This window comes from Mus caroli, chromosome 6 (genome assembly GCF_900094665.2).
Source record: "Mus caroli chromosome 6, CAROLI_EIJ_v1.1, whole genome shotgun sequence".
In the NCBI taxonomy this organism is placed as follows: Eukaryota; Metazoa; Chordata; class Mammalia; order Rodentia; family Muridae; genus Mus; species Mus caroli.
Window position 1 is genome coordinate 90,700,197 of NC_034575.1, and position 25,589 is coordinate 90,725,785.

Below are 25,589 nucleotides of genomic sequence, written 5' to 3' on the forward strand. Positions count from 1 at the left end.
GTGTGTGTGTGTGTGTGTGTGTGTAACTGAGCCTAGGTCTGTAGCCCAGGCTGGCACTACTCTCAACCTCCTAAAACTTGAGCCTCCACCCCAACTACAGCATCGAATTTCTACTGACATTTAATTTGGTTATTTGTTTTTTGTTTGTTTGTTTTCTCCATTCCATTTTTAAACCAACACTGGAGTATTTCCAGCTGGGGCTATTGTGAAAAATCATAACCATGAACACAGGAAAGTCTTCCAAATATGCCTGTTGGTGCATATCTGGTAGGCATGCAAGGGCCAGTCCTGACATTACACACGGTCATCAGGCATGCACATCTTCAGCCTCACGCAGACGCTGGTAGCTTTCTTGTAGACTACATTCTCCAAGGTTGAAATGAACCTGAGAAACAGTTAGTTCAAATACCCATTTTATGCTGTTTCATTTAACCATTTCCAGAAGTCACACCATGTTCCTGTCCCACACTTCTCGGTAAAACTTATTATGTTACAAGGGCCAGTGAGATGGCTCAGTGGATAAAGACACGTGCCGCCAAGTCTGACAACCTTAAGTTCCCCACTGGGACCCAGAGGGTAGAAGCTGACTACCGAAGACTAGCTCCTGAAAACTCTATGTATCTATCTATATATATCCATCCATCCATCCATCTCAAAGTAAATGTAATTTAAAAAAAAAAAGCCTTAAGTATCAGGAACAAAGCTCAGAACCACAAACATTCCATCTAATCACCTTGTTAAGCTGTGAAGTGAGGACCTAACAATGAGCAGTGATGATAACATGTGTAAGGTATAAGCTGGCAAGGATGATGTCAAGATTAGTGCCCATATGCAGCCTGAACACAAGGCCCAGGAGCATTTTAAACCAAGTGAGCACAGAAGAGCTTTCAAAGGCCAACCCAAAGAAAAGTTCAGCATGACAATCAGAGGTATTGTTGCCCCCACTAGCCTGGTTTATAACCATCTTCCTAAAGAGAAAACCAGAACCATCTGTCCCATTGTGTGAACTGACAACCTGCTTGAAGACACCAGGATCTTTTAAGATGGCCCAGCCAGCCCGGATGATCTGGCGGACAGGAAGTGAGAATCAGGGTGAGCAGGTCTCTTGCCCGCTGCCTCTCTCTCTTTCCCCTGCTGCTAGTGAATCACCCGTTCCCTGGAGAATTTTGGCAGATTCTCAGCCTGGCTGCAGATGACGTTCTGAATCTGTTTATTCAGGTGGAGATTGGATAAAAAACAAGAGCAGCCCAGTGGCAGGATAAACAGCCTCCGCCAGGCAGGGTCAACCCTCCTAAGGCAGGACTGGGCTGTGTCAACCACTCTCCCAGCCGGCTCACTTCCTTCAGGATCACTGATCCCCTTGGGGTCCTCAGCAGACAGTTTCCATTAACTCTCTGGGGGGGGGGAGGGGGGGAGAACCTGGTGTCTCATGCCCATGTGAACGCATGGCCCCAAGGACGCAGCTACAGCAGCAGATCTCACTTGGTTCCCCCACCATCGGCTTACGAGGACTGAGCTAGAAACTAAAGGTCTACGAAGAAGAAACCAGGGGACAACCAAGGAGCAGTCAGCATCATTTACGTCTAGAGTTGTGGCTGTCAACCTTTGGGTCTTCACCTCTTTGGGATTCTAACAGCCTTTTCACAAGCACATCAGATATGCTGAATATCAGATATTTACATTGTGATTCATGACTGTAGCAAAATTACAGTTATGAAGTAGCAACAAAAATAATGTTATGGTTAGGGTCCCCACATGAGGAACTGTATTAAAGGAACAGCATTAGGAAGAGTGAGAAGTCCAGGTATAGAGGGACCCTGCCCAGGGGAGAACTGGTTCATGAGGAAGTCCTGTCAGAGTGTTGTTGTATCCTATATAAAGATACACAAATAAAACGGTAACAAAGAATGTCCTGGGGAAAGTGTATATTGCTGGGTAAAAAGGGCCCACGTGAAAAGGCTTCCTAATACACACTCTGAAGAACAACATTCTGAGAAATTCTGAGAAGATAAAAACACTGAAACAGTAAGGTATCAGTAGTTGCCAAGAAGGATAGGGAGGGCGGCAGGATGGATAGGTAAAACAAGTGCAGTACTAGAGTCTCGGGGTAGACACTGCACATTCAGATCCATAGAATTCCAATAGCAGGAGATAATGTATCAATTTGTGATTCATCAAACATAACAAACCACAGTAAAACAAGGGAAGCAACCATTGGGGTAGAAGGGGGTGCTAGAGGAATGCTCTGTGCAACTATTCCATAAGCCTGTACCTGCTCTAAAAATACATTAATTAAAAATACAATCTCAGCCAGGTGTGGATGGCCCATGCCAATAATCCTAGCACTCACGAGATGAGGCAGCCTAATGAATCCAGACTTAGCCTGGGCTGCAAAGTGAGACTGTCTCACTGCCCCCACCTCAAAAAAGTCTCCTGAAGTATTGTATAGTCCTGCCGTCCCAGCAGCAGAATGCAGAGTGCGCACTTCTCTTCTTTACTGCTATACCCTCAGAACCCAGAAAAGTGCTCAGGATACAGACGTTGCTCTACCAAGGGTTATTGAGCAAACAAGTAAACTACAAGTGTAGCTCAACCTCCTGACAATTACATAGAAGTAAATACAAGTAAAACTACCAAGCTAACATTTGTTAACAAAGCAGGGAAGTTAGAAGTAAAGCAGAGAGCTAACTTTCCTTTCCAGGTAAGGAGCCTATAGGCGATTTTAAGGAATACAGTGGGGAGAAGTGGGTTAGCAAGGGTGAGTGAGACACTGTTACATCAAGGCTAGCTGCTGTTTCTTTTTGCCTGGTTCACTTTAAAAAGCCACTGTAGCTGGAACCTGAATTAAAACTCACTGGAGAGATGGATGACAGCAGTCTGAGACATCCTAATGTCACCAGCTCAATGCTTTCCCACTCCCTCAGAAGGGTTCCAATCAGATGTCACTGACCAGTGTGTTCTAAAATCCACATCTGCCTTTAATCCCCCGGGGACACATGCTGGGATCCCCAGTACTGGCTGGGATTTCTAAAGGCTTGGACTTCCTTCCATACCTGCAGGAAGGGAATCTGTCCTGATATCTGGGCAGGGAAGCGTGTTGTCTATCAGAGCCATGAGACCATCAGAATTTCCATCTACATACAGGCATCCTACAATGAAAAGCCACAGATGTTTTCATTCCTGGTCAAGGCCACCACCATGGCCCTCAGATGCTCTTTCAGTTTTCTCTTCCCCAAGGTTGTTTTCCTTGTTTCTGACCCTAGCGACTGTAGTCTACCTATGAGGTACATCTGCTACCTCACATGCCCTAGCAAATCCACTATGTTTCCCTGCATCCCCCTCCACTAGACTTTAGCAGACTACCAGGCTGTGAAAACCCCCATCCCTGGTACAACCGAAGGGCAAAGGGTGCAGCAAGACCAGCCTGGCCTCTCCTGACTTCGAGTAAAGGAGTCTAAGGCCAGTGTCTTACGTGGTCAAGGTCATGGCCTGTGCCTGTAGGAGAGAAAACTCCTACAGAACAATGAGGAGCACCCGTTCTCCTAGCCTTTAGGCAGTTGTCTCTGAACGACCAAGTCAGACAAAGCCAGGCAGCACTCGTGTTATTGCACAGTGCCTTGCCCCTAACAGCCCACTAAGTGGATTATTCTTCCCATTACTGGGATGGAGAAGGAGAAGAGGTAGGAGATGGCAGTTACCAAAACAAGATGGGAAGGGGACCTTTTAAGGCCAGCAACGTACTCCAGGTCCTCTGACCAAGTAGCCATAAGGAATAGTCTCTCTCCTCTAAGGGCTCTATCCAGCAAGGGTTTTCATGAAAGAGACCCCACACAAATGCTGGGTTGTGAGGGGAACACCAGGAGTCCAAAAACCAACGGGCTCTGTCACCAACTCTTGTGGTCCCTCTTTCTACTGACCTCATCATCCAGGGCCAGAAAATTTGATGTAACTAGGATGAGAAACAACAAGGTGACCTCAACAACAGGGTGACCTCATTCCACATTCCCAAGCAGAGCACAGACTCCTTCATATGGCCATACTTCATGTCATCCTTGGGTGTCAAGTTTACCAGAACATTGTCTATCCAATGTGGTAAGCCAGAGGCAGGACATATGGGCTGTCAGTGTGTGTGGTGACCACTCTAAAAGTCCTCGACAGAGAAAGGGAAGACAGAGCTCTCACCAGAGTCTGACAGCAATCAAATTTTCACTCTTACTATTTTGCACAATTGCCACTGTGCTTTCCAATTTGGTAAATAAGCTTATTAAAAAAAAAAATAAAAACCAGTTAAATATGCATTAGATGCTGAGCTGTAGGACCTAATCTTTTTAAAAATTATTTTCTTAGATTTTATTTATTTTTATGTTGTAGAAGTGGTTTTGTTTTTGTTTTGGTTTTTTTTTTCCTTCTGAATATATATCTGTGCACATGTGTGCAGTGCCTACAAAGGACAGAAGAGGACACCAGAGCTCCTGGGCCTGGAGTCATGTAGGTGCTGGGGATTGAATATTAGTCCTGTGGAAGAGCAACCAGGACTCTTAACCACTGAGCCATCCATCACCCTGGCCCTCCTGAGTCCTAATCTTTAACTGGAAATACCTAGGTAAAGAGTATGTATGGGGCATAGCCTTCATTAATTAGCTATGTGTGTACACTGCACAGATGAGAATTCCGGGTACTGCAGTCTGGAGTCTCCTATAGAACCCTGTACCCTAACATAGTCTCACAGCATGTGAGCCTACTCCAGGTGGTAGACCCTTTAAAAAGCCATTGTAGTTGGAACCTGGATTAACCTCACTGGAGCTTGTCCACGGATAGGCTGGCCTTCCCACTTCGCAGATGGAAATAACTTTGTACCCAGAATGTAAATCCCACCCACACTCTCAGAGATGTGGAAAAGCCTCAAGATGGAGGAGGGCAGCAGTCAGATCCCTGGGAAAGAGATCATCACTGCACAGAACCCAGAACCTCCCATCAGAGAGAAGCATCCCCAGTGAGGGGCAACCATGTGATCAGAACAGCAGTAGGACCTGTCTTTACAGATGCCGAGGAAGCAAATGAAACTAGGAAACATTGTATACATACCCCTAGTGACCCACACACCTGCAAAGAACTTCCCACGCCCTTAGTGCACAAGCTATAAACACATTGTTGCTCTAGGGCATTAGACCTCCTCTATATACACTGAACATGACTAAGATAGTCAGCTTCCTTATGCCTACAGACCTACAGACAGAAAGTATCTCTCATTTCTAGGCTGAAAGCATGATGACACGGAAGCATTGTCCAAGGAGACGCCTTCCACCCTCTGCTCCCAACCATACCAGTCAAGGATCATCCAAATCCAAACTGAAGAAGCTACATCCTGGCTGGGAGTGACCCAGCTAACTAGGGTGCAAGCCCAGGTGTTCTCAGACTCCCAGCTATGATGTCCTGTGTGCAGAAGAAGCACAAGAAGATAACAAAAAGGAAACTGATGGAGCCGGAATGTCTTAGAAATTTCTTCAGGGGCCACCAACGGGCTGCCTGCCACTGAAACATTCCCCTAGATCCATAAGCCAGCTTTGAAACAGCCCTGCAGTTCCAGGCAGAGGAGGAAGCTGTTTCAGCATTTGGCTGCAGCCTCTGAGACAAAGTCCTCTCCCTCTGGGGAGTTATACCATGTTGTGCCTTTAAAAATAAAACCAGGCCTGTTTCCTGCCTCATCTGGAAGACTTTTGATCTACTGATCATAAGATTTAGATTCTCTCTTACCACACGATTTCCCAAGCCTTTCAGCATATGAATTAAGTACACTTGGAGAATCAAGGATGGGCTCATGAGCAGGCCCTTTAATGATGCCCTCCTTATCCACCCCATAGATGACACAACTGCCACAGGACCAGAGCAACACCACGGTCAATGCCACTGTTCTGCACCCCCGAATACCAGACCCCAGTCCAGTCTGCTCTGCAGGCCCCACCAGAGCAAGCATGTGCTCTTTCTTTCTTGGAACTGCATGCTTTTAAAGCAAGCCATTGTGCACTTAAATGCCAAAGGTAAGCCTGCAAAACATATGGAGGGGAAAAAAACACACACACACAAGAGAAAATCTTTCAGCTTAGCACTAGGCAAATTCTTAGACCTAACCCTAAAAGCACAATCCAGAAGGTGCTGGAGTTTACCTCAGACTAGAGGAAAACATATTCAAACCACACATCCAACACAGGCCCAGTATCTAGAATATGTAAAGACCTTGCAGAACTCAAATACCAAAAGTAAAATAAAATACTAGTTTGAAAATAAGCAAGAAGTCTGACATTTCAGCAAAAAGATTCACAGATAGTTGGACACTTGGGTCTTGGGTGCAAGAGCCAGCCTGGGCTGTATCAAAAACAGCAAAATATAAAAATAGCCCACAGGTAGCCAATAAGGCTGAAGATGACTGGTCACAGCAGTTTTTCTCAGAACAATCAAAGCCTGGAAGGACCACAGGTGTCCTTCACTGGGTGAAAGATTAGACCCAGCATGGTACATCCACTACAACTACAGCCTGGTAGCAGAAAGGAACAAAGTATCAACACACAAACCCCACCAAGCTCCAGGGAATCGCACTCAGCAGAAGGACCAATCCCAACAGAGTGTGCTTGCCCAGTCCATTTCCTCTTCAGAACACTTTACAAGGAAGGCAGTGGGTGTGACCATGCAGGAGGGCCTTTAGTGGGGATGGATATGTTCTAGGACTTGACTATATGATATGAATGTCCTGGTTGTGAAATTTTACAAGATTGCACCACAGAGGAAATGGAGCTAAAGCTATTCGGAGAATTTCTATTTCTCACACCCACTTGTCAATCAACAATTTACTTTAAGGCACTAAAGTAAAACATGTAACAAGAACAAAATGCCAGGACAGTCACAGCTACCAGAAGGCCTGGTGGAGTAAGAGAGCTATACTCCACAGCTTCCAATGAAGGAATTAATATACCAGAAAGTCAAGAATGAGCGTGTGCGTATGTGCGCGTGCACACACACACACACACACACACACAGAGTCTCTGAACTCCAACAGGTTTACAAGAGATCATTCAGAAGGAATTCCTGCAAGTAAGATCAATTCCAGGCAGACAGACTATATAATTCCAGGCCTCCTGATTTCAGGTAAAGGAAAGCAATAGTCTCAGAGCACAGCAACAAAGCAAGAGCCACCTCACTGCAACCTGAAGCTACAGGAGACGTAGGAAGCAAGGAGACCCTATTCACCTTTACCCCAGAGCCACGTGGTCCAGAGGTGACTCCCCGGCAGCTCTCCCAGGGAAAGTACCTTTTTATCCCCCAAGGCTCTGTCCCAAGCAGCTGTGCAGAGGCTGCTGGCACTGGAGACAGGGTCCAGGGTGCCAGTGCTGCAGCCTCCCCACACTCACTCAGCACCCAGTTAAGAAGCTGGGAAGAGAAACCACAAATTGGCACCTTTGCCTCAGCTGTTTGGGTTTGAAATCCATCCAGGAAGTGAGAAGAGTACTCGGGAATCTGCCCTAGAGTCATGTCTTCAAGGGCAGGTCTCCATTATGGGCAACTCTGCTGGCATTACCACAAAGGGGGCTGGGGCTCTGCAGAGGCTTGGCAGCAGGATCACGTCCCTCGATGTGCTCTTAGGAGTAGACAGCCATAAACGCCCCCCACCACCACCACCACCAGAAGCAGCAGCAGCTGCGTGAGTGAAAGGATGGGGAGGATCAGCCTGAAGTGCAGAGGCAGGAAGCCTTTCCAAGGATTTGCAATCCTTAATGAGAATGATACCAAATGAGCTCACCTGAGGCCGACAGAATGCTTGCAAAGCAAACACTACCTGGACAGACCCACATCTTGCCCCACACCCCGAGGGGTCTCACACCTAATACAACTTGATATGTCAGCTCAGGATTTGACATATCAAGTTGTATTAACCCTCCTAAGCTCCCAGACCACAGATTCCAGAACAAAGTGAGCAGCCAGCTTGAGAAGCAGAGAGAAGGAACCTCAGGGAAGATACCTGCCTTCCTGTGCTTTTCGCAATCTCATTGGGCTACAGAACTGGATCTCAGAACGTATACAGGACGACAGTGCCTATACACACCAAACCTGCTATCAATGTCTTATATGTGAAAAGGTGGAAGAATAACATTTGGCCATTTTTTAATTTAAAAGAAAAAAATGTCTATTTCATATGCCTGTCAATATACCAAGCGATGTAGCCTATCTTGACAAACTGTCAACCTCTGCACAAGTGGGTCGATTCTGCATTCCATATATACTGCCCAACAATGACAGGCCTTATGAAAGAAAGGCCTGCCTGGTATAAACACGAACACATTTCTCTCACTTGCACTAGGACAGCTGAAAATGGCTCCCAGGTGTAAGCAGACACAATAGGTCCAGCCTTCTTTGCAAGGTCACGCTGCAGGTCAAAGTCAAGCCAGCCATTTTCGGATTAGGTGCACAGGCACAGGAGGCTTCCCCAAGTGCTAACTGGATTAGAGAAGCCACCTGCAGGAAGTGGGGAGGGGGAGGAGGGGAGAAGGAAATGGCCCAGTTGGAATGAGTCTGCTGGTGTGGGCAGGAGCCAGCCCCTTTCACACGGGAGGTTGTGCAACCAGAGCAGCTCTGCTTCCAAGCTGCAAGTCCTGGAGCCCTGGGGGGTGTTCAGAGCCTGCTGCTGCAAGGAGTGGCTCCTCCCCTCCAAGTCTTCCTGGTTTCTCAAGCATCAAGCAGCCTGTATTCCCTCTGGATCCTGTACTATATTGAGAGAGGGAGAGAAAGGGGAGGAACAAAGGGAGAGGGAGAGAAAGGAAGAGATGGGAAGGGGGGGGGGGAGAACCACCCAAAGGCCTAACTAATATCAGCACAACTTCAGCTGCTCAGTTCCCAAAAAGGCAGGGACCTCCATGACCAAGTTGGTATTCCACAAGCGCCCCCCTGCCTGGGCTCCCCAGCTCTGCAGCTGGTGTTCCCTACACTTTCTCAGCAAATAACTTGCAGATGTACCTCTCATCTCCATGGCTTACCACCACCCCCACTCTCAAAGACAGGGGAGGGGGGAGAGAAGGAAAATGACCAGTCATGACTGTGTGTAATTTGGCAGGCTCTCTAGGAGGCAGGCCACATGGGCTCCTTTCCCAGAGAAAGGCTCACTTCAACTGGGGGCAAAAGGACGTCTGCACTGCAGAGTCCCCGGGAAGCTGCCGGGACACAGGACGATCACTGCGTAAAAGTAGATAGTTTTCTATTTCCAGGCTCACTGGTGGTACCCAGCATCCAATGAGACTGCAGTTTTGAGTCCACGGGTCCTTCTCGGGCCTTTCAACAGAAGCGTGCTGCCTTGCCTAACAGTCCACTCACTGACAAAGAAAAAAGACAGAAAGGCAAATTGGCCCCCAAATAAAGCTAGCCATGTCCTAGTCGTCCTACAAGTCCCCCTGAGTGCCTCAGGGTCTCACTGTGCTAGCTGAACAGTGCTAAATTACACCCACTTCCAGGAGGGGTAAGAACTCAAGTCTAATATTAGAGTTGTGGGTCAGAGTCCACAGGGTAGTCACTGAGATTTCCAAATTCTTGAGTCATAGAACAAAGATTACAATAGGGACACACAGACAGTTATAGAAATAGGGAAAGTATATTAAGGAAGAGAAAGTCACTCCTAAGATGGGAATGGGCTAGACAGCTGGGACAGGACTGAGACTTTTGTCAAAGCTTCTTGCCTTAAGCCTGGAGACCCTATGCAGGTCATGCCCATCACACCCACCTTCTCTTGAAGAATTTGTGGGCTTTTGCTTGAACTTTTGTTTCATATAGCCAGGTTGGGGGGGGGGGCGCATTTCCAGTGTCTTTGCCAACTGGCTTTGGCTCTTTTGTTAACCTCTGATGCCTCTTTCTCTATGCCATACTCTACTACCACAGACAGGGTAAGCAACCTTGGGTCAAATGACTCGTTATCTGAGAGCCTTTCCTGTCATGCACACATCAGCAACCTGAAGGGACTCAGTCGGTACCCGGCCCTTGTATGATGATTATCTGTTTCTCTGTCTTTCCCTGCAGGTAGATGTTGTTCCTTAGGACAAGAAGACACAGACCAGTTGTTACTGAGCTCCTAGGGCCCTCCCAGGAGCCTCCCAACAGATACAGCAGCTTTAATCTATAAGTACCAAGTCTATGAGGAGCCAGCCTGTGCCCTACTGCTTTGCTTTTATTGTTAAACCTGAGCACTGTAAGAGGAAAGAGCAAACTAAAGCAAGCTTTAGAGGTGCACCCAGTATTGGCCAGCCAGCTGTCTCACCCTAAGTTGGAATTTTAGAGAACAGCCCTGGATGTGAGGAAAACAAGACTTTTATAGCTCAGGGGTACAGGGTTTCCAAATGGGGAGTTGGCAGGCAAAACAAACAAACAAACAAACAAACAAACAAAAAACCAGCAGGGTTACAGGAGTAGAGCATAAGCATAACAGATTAGCTATCATGATTCCTAAAACAAAGACAGGGTTGCAGGGCGGGCATAACAACAGGTGGTCGCAACAAGGTAGCTATAGCAACCCTTTGATGCAAAGGGAGGGTAGCAGGATGCTTCTTAGCTTTTGGAATCAAAGACATGACTGCCATACCTGAAACAGGCAGCACAGAACCATTTGTAGTTAAGGTTACAGGGGGCATAGCCCAATGCTTGAGAAACAGGTTTAATCATAAACAGGAATGAACCTTGTTTATCTTTATTCTAAGAGAGCTTTTATGCCTAAAGTGGAGGCAAGCTGGTTCTTCATTATTTCTTTTGCCTACCAGTGATGAGGACTAAAGTCTCCTCAGGGCAGAAGGCTGGGAAAGCAAGAAGAAATGGCAGGGTTATTATATACAATTCAAGGCTGGGGAAAGACAAGAGGGGGGCCCATTAGAGCAAGGAGAGAACTGAGACCTCACCAACACCCTTTTAACTGCCACATGAAACAAAGAGGTGCCTCAGGGCTTAGGTAAGGACAAGGACCTGAGGGATTCCAATAACTGATAATCACAGTAAAGTAAGAGGTGTTAACCCTGACTCCTGCCCCGGGGAAACAGCCACAGGTCTCTAATCATCTGTTCAGGGGCAGTATGTGTCCTGCCAGGTTAGGGCACACACAAGAGTGCCCCTCAGCTCCTTCCCTCCCTAGTACCTTGGAAAGTCAGCTGGAGAGCCCCAAGTAGGTCATCTATAAACAACAAACTGATAAGGGTCATGGGTCTCAGGCATGGTCAGTATATCCATGGTACTCATGCCTATAGTCTCCTGCCATTCACTTGCAGCCCACTACTCCAGGTTGCCAGGTTTCCTGGTGACACCAGGAAATGTATAGTTTATTGTCTTCCAAAGCCCAATGGGCTTAAGAATACATCAGCCCTGGGCTCCTCTCCCACATCTCACCTAAAGCTAGGCAGTGGTCCTCCATAGCAGGACAACCGTACCTTGGAAGACATAAGCTAATTCTCTTGACCCAAACATAACTATTGAATCAGGGCAGCCAGCTTTCAATACCCTTGATTGTCTTTCTTCTACTGGTGACTGGCAAATGCTACACCAAGAAGGGGAGCAGCTACAGCTACCTCAACTGTGCACACCCCACAACGCCCAGTTTATACAATGAGCCCCCCTATGACAGTCAGCCTCAGCTATAAGACAACCATTATTTCATCCTTCCTGGGATAAACATCATGTGCTAACGAAGGGGTTTTTTCCCCATGAGTTCTTTATGATGTCTGCAAATACTGGCCTTTTGGGGGATGCACTCACAGGAAGTTTGAAAGACAGCAAGGGAAAGTCAAAGGCAAGAGCCCCTCCTCCACTTGTACCTCAGGTGAAGGGTAAAAACACTCCTGTCCCAGTACACAAACCCTTCTTCAAGAATATTAGCAACTGAGTTCTATATCCAGCCAAGTTATACCTGTGACTGTGAACTATGATCTGCCTCTAAAAACATAATACATGCAAAGATGAAGAGGAGAAGGAAGAAGGAGGGGGGAAAGGAGAAGGAGAGGAGGAGAAGGGGAGGAAGAAGAAGAGGAGGAGAAAAGGAAGAAGAAGAAAAGAAAAAATAATTTGCCTATGCTTCAAGCTGAATTCCTGATGGTCTTAGCTCAGGACCAGGCATAATTTCATGGCAGGAGTGGGGGGTGGAGGTGCAGGGTCTGCAGATCACAGCTCTCTCCCCTTTAAAACTGCTTTTCAATTACACTTTCATTATGAATTGATTTCTATACTGGTTGCTCTTCCAAAGGATCTGAGTTTGATTCCCAGTACCCATAGGGCCGCACACAACCACCTATAACTCCAGTCTCAAGGGACACAATGCCTTCCTCTGCGCTTTGTGAGCATCAGGCATGTGGAGCTAAAGTAATCGGAGTAATAATAGTAAGCATTTCGAAGTAACAACATAAACTTTAAACAGCAATATTACAAAGTCACAAACGATTCTGTGCTCACTGCTGCTCGGGTGTCCTGCCTATCCAGGACACAGACTGAGAAGAACAAAGAGCATGGCGTGGTGACAAGTTCAAGTCTGAAACATTGGACACCTGGAGGAGTACAGCAGCCTCTAAAAGATCGCGTGGGAAATGCGCGGCAGCAGTTGCACGAGGCAGAGTCAAAGCCCACTTCTCTGCAGTGATGGATGAAGGACCGCATCCGCTACTCAGTGCTCTTAGGCGGTAATGCTGGAGGAAAGGCACACACCTTCAACAGAAACGCGCTCGATTTGTCAGACAAATTACTGTTGCCCTGAGAATCAAAACTTGAGTTTCCTGAAGTTCCCAAAACAACAAAAACAAACAGACAAACAAAACCAAAATTTTTTTTTATCTCAAACATAAAAATCTGCTGGCAGATTCTGTCCCTTCCTAACAAAAGTCTGTTTCTTTCCCTGAGGTCTATCTTTATGAAATGAGCTCCCTCACGCCAACCCAATCCTATTAAAAAGCTTTCCTTGGGTTTTCATGCTTTCTGTTATTAAGGACAAATGGCTTTGGCATTATCCTCAACATTAATGCAAATAAACCTGCTCTTTGACAAGCACGTTAATTGAACCAGATGCCTTCAATCAGAAAGCAATAACCAACTGAAATTGTGTTGATGACCCCAGCTTCTCAAGCTCTTTTGATGCCCTGATATTAAACACAGGCACGAAACCGAACCTCCTCCATGAGGCCTTCCCAGGGTTGACACCGAGAAAGAAGGGAACTGTGATGTGAAGACCCAGTCCTGAGTGAGTGAGAGAGAGAGAGAGAGAGAGAGAGAGAGAGAGAGAGAGAGAGAGAAGGAGCATGCTTTAAAGCTACATCCAGAATGGCAGGTGTTCCACACTGAGAGTCAGAACCTACTCCCTCCAGTCTCAAGTACCAAGGGTAGAAGTTGAGGCAGAAGGTCGATGTGTCTTTGTGATACACCACAGAAGGAAAGTGAGAAGCTGAATGTGGACCAAGGATCTATCGCCCATTTGTTGGAAGCAAGACGGCCTATAATCATGCTCCCTAGGGGTCACTCATCAGGAAGGCAGGTTCAGAACAAGAAGATAAAGATCCTTCAACTACTAGATTCAGAGAAATTACTGCCCAAGTCAAGACAATAATCACCTGTCAGGGCATTCTCGTCCAGCAACTAAGATGACTTTGGGGAGCTAAGCCCTCTCTGGCTTCCTCACCAAGTAAGGAGCCAGGGAATAAAAGCAGCACTTCTTGTACTCTGATGAGTGGGCAAGTGGCCGAGCCCTTGTTAAATAACGCCTGTGATGGGAGTGGCATGAGGTTCTGCACTCTAGCATACGGGAGCTGACAGACACCGCTAGTCTGCAACCTGGGCTTCCAGGAGCTACAAGTTACAAGCATCTTCAAGGGCTGTGCTTCATGGACACACGAGGGATTATCACATCACTAATTAGCTTCACATAAGGCTAACTGACCTAATTTACCAGCAATTAAACACTCTCCAGATGCTATGCACAAAGGCCAAGTAGATACAAAAAAAAAAAAAAAACAGACCTTTGCCTGTCTAAAAGGGGTACAGCTTTCACAAAAGCACCTCACAGAATGAGCATTGATTCACAAATCTTATGCCCCTAAAAGTGAGAGGTCTCCAAGGTCCACAGAGCTGTGACAAGCCACCCGCCAGAAGCAGTAGCCATGTATCATGTCTCATGGGATAACAAACACTTTATGAAAGATCCTTCCACTCCCCTTTAGTCCTGACCTTGCTCATGGGGAATGTGTAAAGAACAAGGGATGTGTTTTGTAAATGAGGGAAAAGAGGTTCTGAGAGGACGAGTCATATCCCCAGGACACAGAGAGTCACATTCTACTTCCTGTGCTCTCCTGCAAGCCACCAGGCCTTAGAAAGGGTTAAGTTCCAGGACACAGTTCACAAGACATAGCAGCCCTGAACACAGCTCCTGTGGCCAGCCAGAATCAGATCTGCAAGCCACACCAGCAATCTTCCTAGTTTCCTGCTTAAGTCCCTCTGCTCGGCCTGCTGAGTCCACTTTGAAAAAAAAAAATGTATACAGGTGAGCCGATGAATCATTAAACCAACAAGTTGAAGGTATGCAGAGAAACGTGCGGAAGATGGGAAGCTCAGTAACGCATGGAAATCTGCTGGGGAAGCTGCCAGTAAAACCTGGTATTGAGCATTACTGTACTCAGGGCACAGTTGGAAAGAGCGCTGAGTGAGCTGAAACCTGTGGCACTTCACCTGATGCCACAGGAATGGAGTGAAGCCAGGCGCTTAATCCCCAGAAAAGGCTAGAATCGGCTTAAATGACAACACCTTCAAAGCTCCCTCCTCTTCATTTCTGGTTAAGACCCTGAATGTTTTGTCTACAGTAACACATGGTATTACAATGTGATTCTGAACTGCCCCCCACAGACCCATGTTTGAGTGTTTGTTCCTTGGCTGACAGTATTGTTTGTGGAGAGGTTGTGAAACTCTTTGAAGCTGGGGCTAGATAGCAGAGTGTCCCACTAGGAGCAGGTGTTTGGAGGTTATGAGGACTAGTTCTAGCCTCTCTGTGGCATTTAGACAGCCATTGCCACAAGTTTCTACTGCAACAGACCAATCAACTACACACCACTCGCATCCCCCTATGAGGGACCAAACCGCTCTGAACCAAAATCAATCTTTCCTTGCATAAGCTGTTTCCATCAGGTGCTTTGTCTCAGAGATGCACAAGCAAACGCCGTACATAGGTTTTGTCTCAGCTTAATACAGACATCGACGGATTACTCCTCACTGTTAGGAGGATGCCAGTGTCTTATAGGTACTTTATTATTTTTTTTTAGGGCCATAAAAGTAAACTCCGTTTACCAAAATTCACTGCACAAATATAAAACTGTCATAGTTCAGTCGTTTAACCTAGTTTCATCACCCAAGTGGGAACTCAATTACTAAAAGCAAAGGATCTGTTCTGTGTACCTCTGTCAGGGTGTTACAAAAAAAAAAAAAAAAAAAAAAAAAAGGACTAATTTTCCCCATTAGAAATGCAGCAAAACTTTCAACTTGTAATTCTATAAACTCCCAAACAGCAAATACAGTGTTGCTATCATCATTATTAGGCACCATGAAGGTCATTGTTTACCAAAAGGGACAGGAAGTATCAGTAACCAAGTGTCAGTAACCACCATGCCCCACCACACACACAGCCCAGAGTCCTCAGGTGTCACCACTTACAAAAAGAGAGAGACAACTCGTATGGACGCAGCGCCCAGTGATGGTATGGCTGTCAGCTCATTGCTGTTGAGGTACCTGTAAGAAGAAGAAGCAATCCATCAATTAGAGCATTTACATTAGTAGTTAGAAATCACACACAACAAAAATAACAAATCAACGCTGTAAGTAGCCATAGTAAGGCTATGAGATGTGAGATAAGGCATTTAGAATGAGTTTTTAAAGGGAGACAAGCCACCTGAAGTCAAAACCACTAACCACCTATCACACCCCTGGCCAGAAGTACACTCAGACAGGAACTATGTTCTGGCCTCCCATCAAGCTCAGACATCAGACTAACAAGGGAAGTGAAAACCTGATGCAGGTTCTAGCCAAATGTGTTCCCATGACCTTCAACAGAAACGATGGTGGTGAACTGAAGCAGTCACAAAGGACTCGGAGATAGGAAGAACAGATCTCAGTGGCACGGTGCCCCAGGCAAGGGGCAACAAGAGAATGCGAGCAGGAGCCTGCTCACTCCAGGGTGGGCATCCCAGGGCATCCAGTGTTCCTCCTCTGATGTAACAAGGAGGCTAGACTCACACCCTCATCTTCTTGAGGTTCCAGCCTAGTTGGACTAAGGGACATGTGAAGAAAACAAACAAATAAAAAAAGTGTACCATACTTCTGCAAACTTTGAAACTCCTCTGCAGACAGGATTCACTCTCCAGGACCCTGTCCCATTATGAGAGTCTAAATCCAGATTTCCACAGTTACTATCTTTTCATGAATGGGAAAGTCCACAAGCCAAAGCACAGCCTGCCTTGTCTGCCCTGAGAGGGGCAACCTGATCTCTTTCCATGGGCATGCATGGCTAAATCTGGGAAGAAAATCCATCAGACTTACAGTGCCAGCCCCCCAAAGCCTTAAGAAACCCAAGGCACAAAGTTCAGGCTCTGAGGGGATCAGGTAGAAGGAAATAGTATTTAACAAGGGGAGTGAGGGGAAAAAAAATGGTTATCTTGCTCCCAATTTCTTAAGGGAGGTACATCTTACAGAAAGCATGTCACTCCATTTGGGGACAAGACCACAGAAATGACAACTGTATTCAAACAAGTACATGGCTTAGATACTTGCTTAAATCATCTGGCTGGCTGCCATCTTTTCAGAAATGAATAGAAGTGGTGGGGGCTTGAATTATCCCATTTGCTTTCTTCAGTGCCAGAGTCAGTTAGGGATGGAACTTGGCAATTACTGTCTGTAAGACACAGAATGCCTTTTTCACTAATTCCATGTCTGAAGCATCTGGCAGGGAGAAGGCAGGTCTGTATCATGTGGCAAATCCTTTCTCTACTTAAAGAGCCCTTGTTTGGGGAAATAGACAATTAATTACTTTAACAGTCTCTTATCTGACTGCCCCCTAAATCACATAGATCCTGCTTCTCTCCTGTTATCTCTTCCTGCCTGCCACTTCCCATCACAGAGTGGAGGCACTGAAAGCGCTCGTCAGTCCTAATCTCAACCAATAAATCTTCTTAGTGCCCAGCGGTGTGCTGGTGAGTAGAAATGACCCCCTCAGTTTATCAGAGCGAGAAAACTGCTGGAGGTCTGCTGCCAACAAGGCATCCTGCAGACCTGTTCTCCAAGAGGCTCCACCCAGCAGCCCATGGAAAAAGATGCAGACACAGCCACACATTAGATGGGGCTCTTCAAGTCTCATGGAAAAGTTAGGAGAAGGATTGCAGGACCTAAAGAGGACAGGGACCCCACAGGAAGACCAGCAGAGTCAACTAACCTGGACCCCTGGGGTCTCCCAAAGGCTGAATCACCAACCAAAGATTGAGCATGGGTTGGGCCTAGGCCCCTGCACATGTACAGTAGATAAGCAGCTTGGTCCCCAATAACTGGAGTGGGGTGGCGGGTCATGAGGGGAATACTGTCTCTGATGCTGTTGCCTGTCTGCCTGCCTGTGGATCTCATTCCCCTAATTGAACTGTCTGGCTTCAGTGGGAGATGTGCCTAGTTCTTCAGCAACCTGATGTGCAAGGGGGTTGTTTTGGGGCAGGGGGTCTGTGTAAGACAGTATGAGAGAGGAGAGGGGGAGGGATATAAAGTGAATAAGTAAAAAAAAAAATTTTTAAAGCTCATTTCTTAAGGTTTACTGGAACCAGGGTAGCAGTGATAGTAACAATAACAGCAGTGATCTCCTAGAGACTGGGGTGGGTGTCACCCTAGGAGCTTTTCCGTGATTACCTCATCTTTAGACACCTAGATGTAGGTTCCAGGAACATCCCAGTACATCAACGTAAAGTAACTAGACCAAGGTCACCACAAATAAGCAACAGTGGCTGAAGGAGGGAAGCCTGAAGAACTAGGTGCCCAACACTACCGGCTGCTGCTTTGTAATTACAGCCCATACACCATGCGCTTTGGTGATTTCATCACTTGCCGCAACTTTGAGTCAGATACCAGCAACTGGTATTCCCTACATTACAGTACATTTAAGTCCATTTAAAAAGCTAGCCTGGGGTCATATGACCATGGCAGCACAGCCAGGAGACAACCTGCTGGGCAAATCAGAAAGCAGCAAGCTCACAGGCTAGGAAGCACGAGGCAGGCTTGACCACTCAGAACCCTCGGGGAACAGCAAGGTTGCCTGATTTCCTGCCTGCTTATTATAACTTGATTTTGAACCTGAAACAAAGAGTACAGGATTCCCTGCAGGTGAACCTCAGCTGAGAAGCCTGGTCTCAGGCAAGCCCTGCTACACATATGGACAGTCACCCCACTCCATACATATCACAGAACTAAATGAGCGAGGGCAAGGGGCTGGCTAGCACTTCCCATCGGTAGAGCAGGGCTACAGCTGAACGGTGAATTTGTACATCTTGATGAGCAGTCCTGGAGCAACAGGCTCAGTCAGAAATAGCAGGCTCTAATTTCAACAGGGCTGCCTGATTTACGGAGAGGACAGTTGGAGCCCAAAGCACAGGAACTAACTGCATGGCTAGCTTACTGTTAGATCATTTTTTTTTACTCTAAAAAAGAAAAAAAAAAAGCTAGTTCAGTGTAAGTGGCTAGCCCGCCACTCTTGGCTCCCCAGTTGTTTGTCAGGCCAAAAGGAGAATGCAATCCTCAGAAGGCAAAAGCATCAAACTCACTCTGAGACATGAAGAGCTGTGTGCCAGACTGAAATAGAGACCGGTCAAAAATAGCACTGGAACACTGCGAGAAAAAGATGCTCTGGGTGTACAGCAGTCTCCATGAACACAGAACTTTTAAAGATGGAGGCTAGTGTGAGCTGAGATACTTTCACTATCTACGGTTCTGTGCTTCCCTTCCTCGTGCCCTGTGCCCTAGCATCTCCCTGCTGACTCTACCCCCCCCCCCCAAAAAAAACGTTACTTCCATGCAAAGCACGGCAAATCTTCCTGAAATGTCTGGCTTTTATAAACCTTTCCCTGATGATCCAAGACCAGAGCATGAATCATGGCCCAACCCTGGAGCTGGAGGAGGTGTAAGTGGGGGGTCAATGAGACACACAGAGTGCCTGACCCCAGAACAGAACCTGGGGGAGGGGTGCTTCCCCCTGACCCTGGATGTCAGTCGGAATGTTCTGATCCTGCAGCTTTTTCTCAAAGCTTCCACTTACAAGTAGCTTGTTAAAGAGACTATTACATGCTGTAATATACACGGCGTCATAAAGAGGCAGCTCACAGTACAGCATCATCATTTATTAACTTAGTCAAATTTGGCTTTAACAAACGACATAAAACCTACCTAAGAAGTAATTGTGGGTTACGGGGGGGGGGGGGGGGGGGGAGGTTGGTGCTGTATTGATTTACCAAATGGCTGAAATGGACACGCAATAAGAATTTCAAACACCCCAGTGAAGAATATGAGAAGCCAATGAACGATAAAGCATGCTTCCTTACGCTTCAGGCCCCACTCTTCCTCAGAGGGTGCTCCTCTGACATCTAGGGGAGACGTGCATATTTCTGTTTCACACAGACTCTTACATACTACAAACATTCTTCTGACCAGCAACAGGGTAGCCTTTTGCTGACGTGAGAGGTGAGACCAAGCCACTATATCCACTCATTTATTTAGCCAGTTGGCTCTTTATAGATAGAGTGGGTGCTCTGGGCTGTTGGCTGTTTCCTAACAGAAATGGAGCTGCAGTCCATAGGAGTCAGGTTGGAAGTTTGGATGGTCATTTCTTACAAGGGAAAAAAAAAAATCCATTAGCGCTTACAAGCAAACACAGGTCTTAAAATCAAGGCTTCAAGGGACTAGAGAATAACACTCGCTAAAGATTTTCCTTGATAAGACTATGATATATGCAGCTGGTTAGATAAAATTACTTTAGGATAATATTCGATATCTTCCCTTAGAATCCCTGAAGGTTTGATCCAAACTCCCTGCAAGTACCAGAGTCTGCTCAAGACCCTTATAGAAATATATACAGTGCCAGTATGAGACCTGAATGTGCCCTGTGTGCAATTGTCTCTAGTTTACTTAACATACCTAAGATAATGTAAGTGCTAGGTAAACCATTAATTATACTGTATAGGACATAAAGACAAGGAAAACAGGACATTTGTGCATTGCAAGCAGATGCATTTTTCAATTATCAATCAGAGCTTGGCTGAATCCACAGATGATAAATTCATGGATATGGAGATCCAAGTTAATAGTCGCATATGACAAGAAGGGCAAATGATGAGTGTGTGTCCAGCTCTGTCCAAAGTCTGAGTAACACACTAGTCCTTCAGGAGTACACTCAATTACAGTGTCGGAGGCATGTGGTCATACAGCACGGATTGTTAAAAAACAGAGACTCTTCTACTCCGTACCAATCAAATGCTCCTCAGCATGCCACCTAACCTTGCTGAACCTTAGTCTTCCTCTTTTAAAAAAATGTAAATAATACATGTACCAGAGTCGTGGGGCTTTGGCAGGATCCAGGAGAAAGAAATCTAAAAGTTTAGGCTGTGGATACTTACATGGGAAATACTTATCAGTCAGCACTAATAGCAATAACAGCTATTAGCTATTAACTAACAGCAGCAGTCTATCAAACACTCCTCAGTATTTCAGTCTTCCTTCACGTCACAACTATCTCAATCCTCTGCACCTGTTCTTGTGCATGCACACAGCAGGGTGAGAGAGAGAAAGAGCAGCAGCATGGACCGAGCAGAGTTGAGCCATAAATACCTGGAGGCAGGGCTCCCTTACCCTCTCCAGGAAGCATGTAGGGCAGTGGCCCCAAGCAAAGCAGCTTAGTAGCAAGCACCCCCAAGCCACCGCAGTAATGTGATCCAAGGGCCTTCTCATAGAGGACGGTATAAATAGCCCTCTGATTATAGAGGACTCGGTGTCCAGCACTCCGGGTTAGGGCACTCCCTGATGGGCTTTCCTGAGGGCTGTGAGCAGTGAAGAGATGTGGCTTGGAAGCAGCTGCACATGTCCTCCAGGAGCCTCCAAAGGGCTTGCTTTCTCTCTCTTCCCAACCCACAATGTTATGTGGTTCTAGAGCCTCTAAAATTAAACCACTGCTAAGCCACCACAACTCCTGCGCCCGCCTTTGGCTCTGAAGACTGCAAGGTCCGGGAGAACTGACTTGAGCCCAGTTAATTTGGAAGCACTGCTGTGTCGATGGTGGACTGTGTCCTTTTGTTTTATTTTGGTTTTTCCCCTTCTGTATTCTTACCTAGTTTCCACCACTCACTGCTGGTACCTCTTTGAGCCACCAGGATTTACCAGAATTCTCTTAGGGAAAGCCCCGGGTCTCCACCACTGAGAAGTTCATTTTGCTGCCCTGGGCATGATGACTTCAACTTATGATCCACAGAGGTAGGAGGCAGTCAGCAGGGGCAAGCAGTCGCTCTGTCAGCCTCAAGGATGTGTTTCTAAACAATGCACTCAGTATTGGGAGCTGCAGGTTCCAAAAGCAGGAAGGAGTCACACATGCGTATCAGGCAGGAACTACCACAGCACTGACCATGGGTCACTCTGTCCATGTCACAGAAAGGGAAAGGGACACTGAAGAGCCAAGTCACTTGTGCAGGAACAGATCCAGAACTAGAATCTCAAATCTAGCACTCTTGCTACCAGAACAACCATTTTCCCACCAGGAGGCCTTGCAGCCACAGAGAACAGGGTGGTCTGTGGTACCGGGGAGGGGGGCCCTCCTAGCTATGGTATAATGGAGATTATGGAGGTGAGGGGTGGGGTGGGGTGGGGGAGGGGTAGGTCAAGGGAGTAAAACCACATGGAAGCAGAAAGCTCACGATCAACGAACAGCTATGTAGGGAAATAAACAAAGAACGAGCTTACAACATGTCTGAAAGGCAGGACACTGAATCTATTACCAGAATTTAAGATAAAGGTCAAAATAAATATGAAACACAATCCACAATGAACGAACTCAAAAGTCCAAGACAAGATAGATCAAAAACAGCGTGGTCAAGCCATTCTGGAGCTGAGACGGAAGGGAAAACACCAGCAACACTGATTTGGACTTTTTGTGTTTTGCTCACTGTACACTTTCTAAAATATTCTTCGTCTTGACTTTTTAAATGTGACATCAAAATATCCATTATCGTGGCTTGTAAGTTTTGGCACCCTTGTGACATCAGTGCCTAAGGACAGGCCTTCTCTTGCCTCATCCTAGTCACAGACCTATTTTTGTAGCTCACTTGGCTCAGAAGAGCATCTGGCACAAAGCAGACACTCAAGTAAGTATAAACGGAAGCCTGTGATGTCACAGGAAATGGCATAATTTTAATCTCTTCCAATAATAATCTCTGAGAATGACAGAGAATTTGAACATAGGATAACTGCAAGAGTTAACACCATCCTGGACCGAAGCAAAGCACAGCAAAGCTCTGGGTTATAAAGTCAACGGGCTCCTGGTAGACTAAGCTTACCAACTTAGAAAACTATGACTGGCTGACCTGTGTCCCCTTCCTCAAATCAGTGTTGAAGGACAAAGCTCCAGGACGTCAGAGTATAAATGTTTACAGACAAGCCTTTAAAGACTAAGGAGGCTGAGGCTGCAGCTTGGTGGTGGACTGTTTGGCTTGCATGGTCCAGGCTCTGTATTTAATCTCTAGCACAGGGGTAGGAGATGTCACTAAGGTTAAGTGAGATCCACATGGGTGGATCCTGAGTGATGTGACCAGTATCTGTACAAAAGGAAATCAGGATGCATGCACCACGAGAACCAGGGATTCCATGAACACAGAGGAAAGACCAAGAGAAGACACTGTAAGAGGCAACCGCCTGCAAGCTAAGGAGAGGGAGTACAGGTGAAGCCAGCCCTACAGCCTTCTAGCTCCCCACCACGAGGAGTCAGCCTCTGCTAATGAAGTCAGCGGCCTACAGGATCTGTTACTGAAGCCCTGGCTGCCTTCACATTTTCATCCCCCCACACCCGTCTCACTGACCTCATGGGCAAATTGTGAGGAGCAGGTGTGGCGGCAGTCCCAAGAAGGTGCCAGGGACTGCAGCTAAGTCTTATGACTTGCACCTGACTTCCTCACCTGAATATAAGCCACAACCATCGTGAGAGCTGCGCAGGTGTACCAGGATACCGGTAAATCCATTTTGATGGAGATATGCCCCTGCTGCCCTGATTAGCTGAAGCTGCGTGCCTGGTGAGGTGACGTGGCCTGCTGTGAGTGGATGGGAACTGAGAGTATATAAGAGTGAGAGGCCTAGGGTTGGGGGAGATATAGATGAAGAGAAAGAAGAGAGATGGAGACTGAAGTTTGCTGAATAAACTGCTGTTAGGAGGACTGGTGGTCGTGTCGTTCTTGCTGGTCGAGAGCGGACGTGACAGCAAATGAAGGCACAACACAAGGCACTTCCAACTCTGGGGTTTAACCCTGGAAGTCTATGCTTTGAAAAAAGACATAAAAGCCATAAAATCTGGCCATGAGGATAGGGAATGCAGCTATTTTGCAAACTATATCAGTAAATAAAATTCAGGTTTCATTAGATACACTGCTACAATGGAACGAAGACTAGCCACCAAAGACTTTCATCAACTGCCTGGAGTAAAAATGTGTAGAGAATGTAATGATTTGCTAAAATGCCTATAACACAACTTGATAATGATTTATAGTAATTTTATATAAATATTCATAAAAGAGCATAGAGCACATTGGAAGGACTGGAGGGTTGGAGAGGCATGACAGGATGGAAGGATCAAGTGGGGAGGGGGGAGCAGAAGTGGAGTTGAGGGAAGGATTGTAGAGAGAGACAGACAGAACCGAGGGCACTGGAGAGGGAGTATGGGAACCAGTGCAGCAGAAACTTCCTAAAATATATGAAAGTAATCCTAATGAAGTCTCTAAATAATGAGGGAAAATTTTTAATTTATACAACAAAATATTTTTAACTGTGAGAAGTATTGGGCAAGGCAGGTATAAATCCATAAATACCTATATTTCTAAGCACTTGGGAGGCTAAGGCAGAAGAATTATGAGTTTCAGACCAACCTGGGCTTACAGCAAGACTGTCTTGGGAAAAAAAATACAAGGAAATATATATATAAATATAAATATATATATATATATATAAATGTATATTATATGTAGATATAATATACATTAGATTCTAAACTTATATGCATTTATGTGTGTAGTTTACAGCAAGTAATCACGAGAGCTTTGCACAACTTACATGAAATTTCTGTAAAGTTGCTGTGGGGCTAAAATTCTTGATAATCCCAATGGATGTATCCAAGCATAAATCTTTGTAATATACAGAATGTCTAGGGCCTGCATTAAAGGATGCTCAAGAGGTAGCAAGCCTGGTGCTCAGTGACAGTGATGCTTGGCTTGCTAGAAGGGACAGGGAAGAGGAGCCTCTATTGCCCATGCTTCTTGCCAGGTTTGTGGAAACTGCAAATGGTGGGCTAGCACCAGGTACCTCCGCTGACTGCACTATTATACCTCTATGGCACCTGTGAGAATGCACCGGTACAGAAGTGTTCCCCAGTCAACAGGACTTTCCATCAAAGGACACTCGCTTATACTCCCATTGGGCAACCATGATTTCCAGTAATACTACACCTACTGCACTGCAGCATGCCCTTCATAGAAAACGGGGCCTACAGCAAAGGGAAAGGAATTTAACATGGCACCCCTTTATCTATGAGGGCTCCACTCCTCAACCTCCATGGGTACCTGAAATTCTATGTATAGTCCTTTCCCATACAAAGTCAGCCATAGTAAGAGACTGACAATAATTAAGGGAACACTTATATTATAAAATTTATGCTAATTTGATCTCTTACACAAAATCTTACTGTATTTTCATCTTCTCATTTAAAGGAACCACTTCAGAGCTTCTTTTTGGCATATCCTATTGTCATATCACTAACCCTGTATTTTGGGACCATTACTCGGGAAATTGGCATTACGTGAACACAAGCATCCATCTATGGCTGACCATATGCAAATCTTCCTTCCTATAAGTTGAGACCAGCCACCCAGGAGAGTGAGAACAGTATAATAGAAAAAGATTTCTCCCAGATGGTTCTGCCCTCCACCCCTATGGGTTTAGAGGACACTCACACTTCCTGCAGATTCGTCAAGTCCTCAAAAGCAGCAGAGTCGATCTCGGAGAGTCTGTTATAACTCAGGTTTCTGGTAAAAGAGAAAGTGAAAAGTATTAGATTAATAGTTGACATTTCATCAAAGACTAAGAAACCTTTCCTCACTCACCAAGTCCCTCAAAAAGAAGCCTCCATCCTCTGCCTAGTGACCTTTCCCTCCTGTGTCCTGTTTTAGTAACAGACACGGTGAGCTTCATAAACACCGCTCTCCTCGCCTGCTTCAGTGCACACAGAGTGCACAGAGCAAGGCTGGGAACCTGCACTTCCAGGGTGGACTCAAGCAGACTTCCAGTAC

At 46.2% G+C, this 25,589-nt stretch overlaps 1 protein-coding gene across 1 annotated transcript in view; it reads right to left on the minus strand.

Moving 5' to 3' along the window:
- The window catches only part of Lrig1 (leucine rich repeats and immunoglobulin like domains 1), a 97,285-nt gene that overhangs the window by 34,811 nt on the left and 36,885 nt on the right, over window positions 1-25,589 (minus strand). Inside the window, exons 2-3 of the mRNA XM_021164332.2 lie at window positions 25,254-25,325; window positions 15,691-15,765 (exon numbers count right to left, since the gene is read on the minus strand). Of these exons, the coding sequence (XP_021019991.1) occupies window positions 15,691-15,765; window positions 25,254-25,325 (147 nt within the window). The remainder of the gene's footprint in view (window positions 1-15,690; window positions 15,766-25,253; window positions 25,326-25,589) is intronic.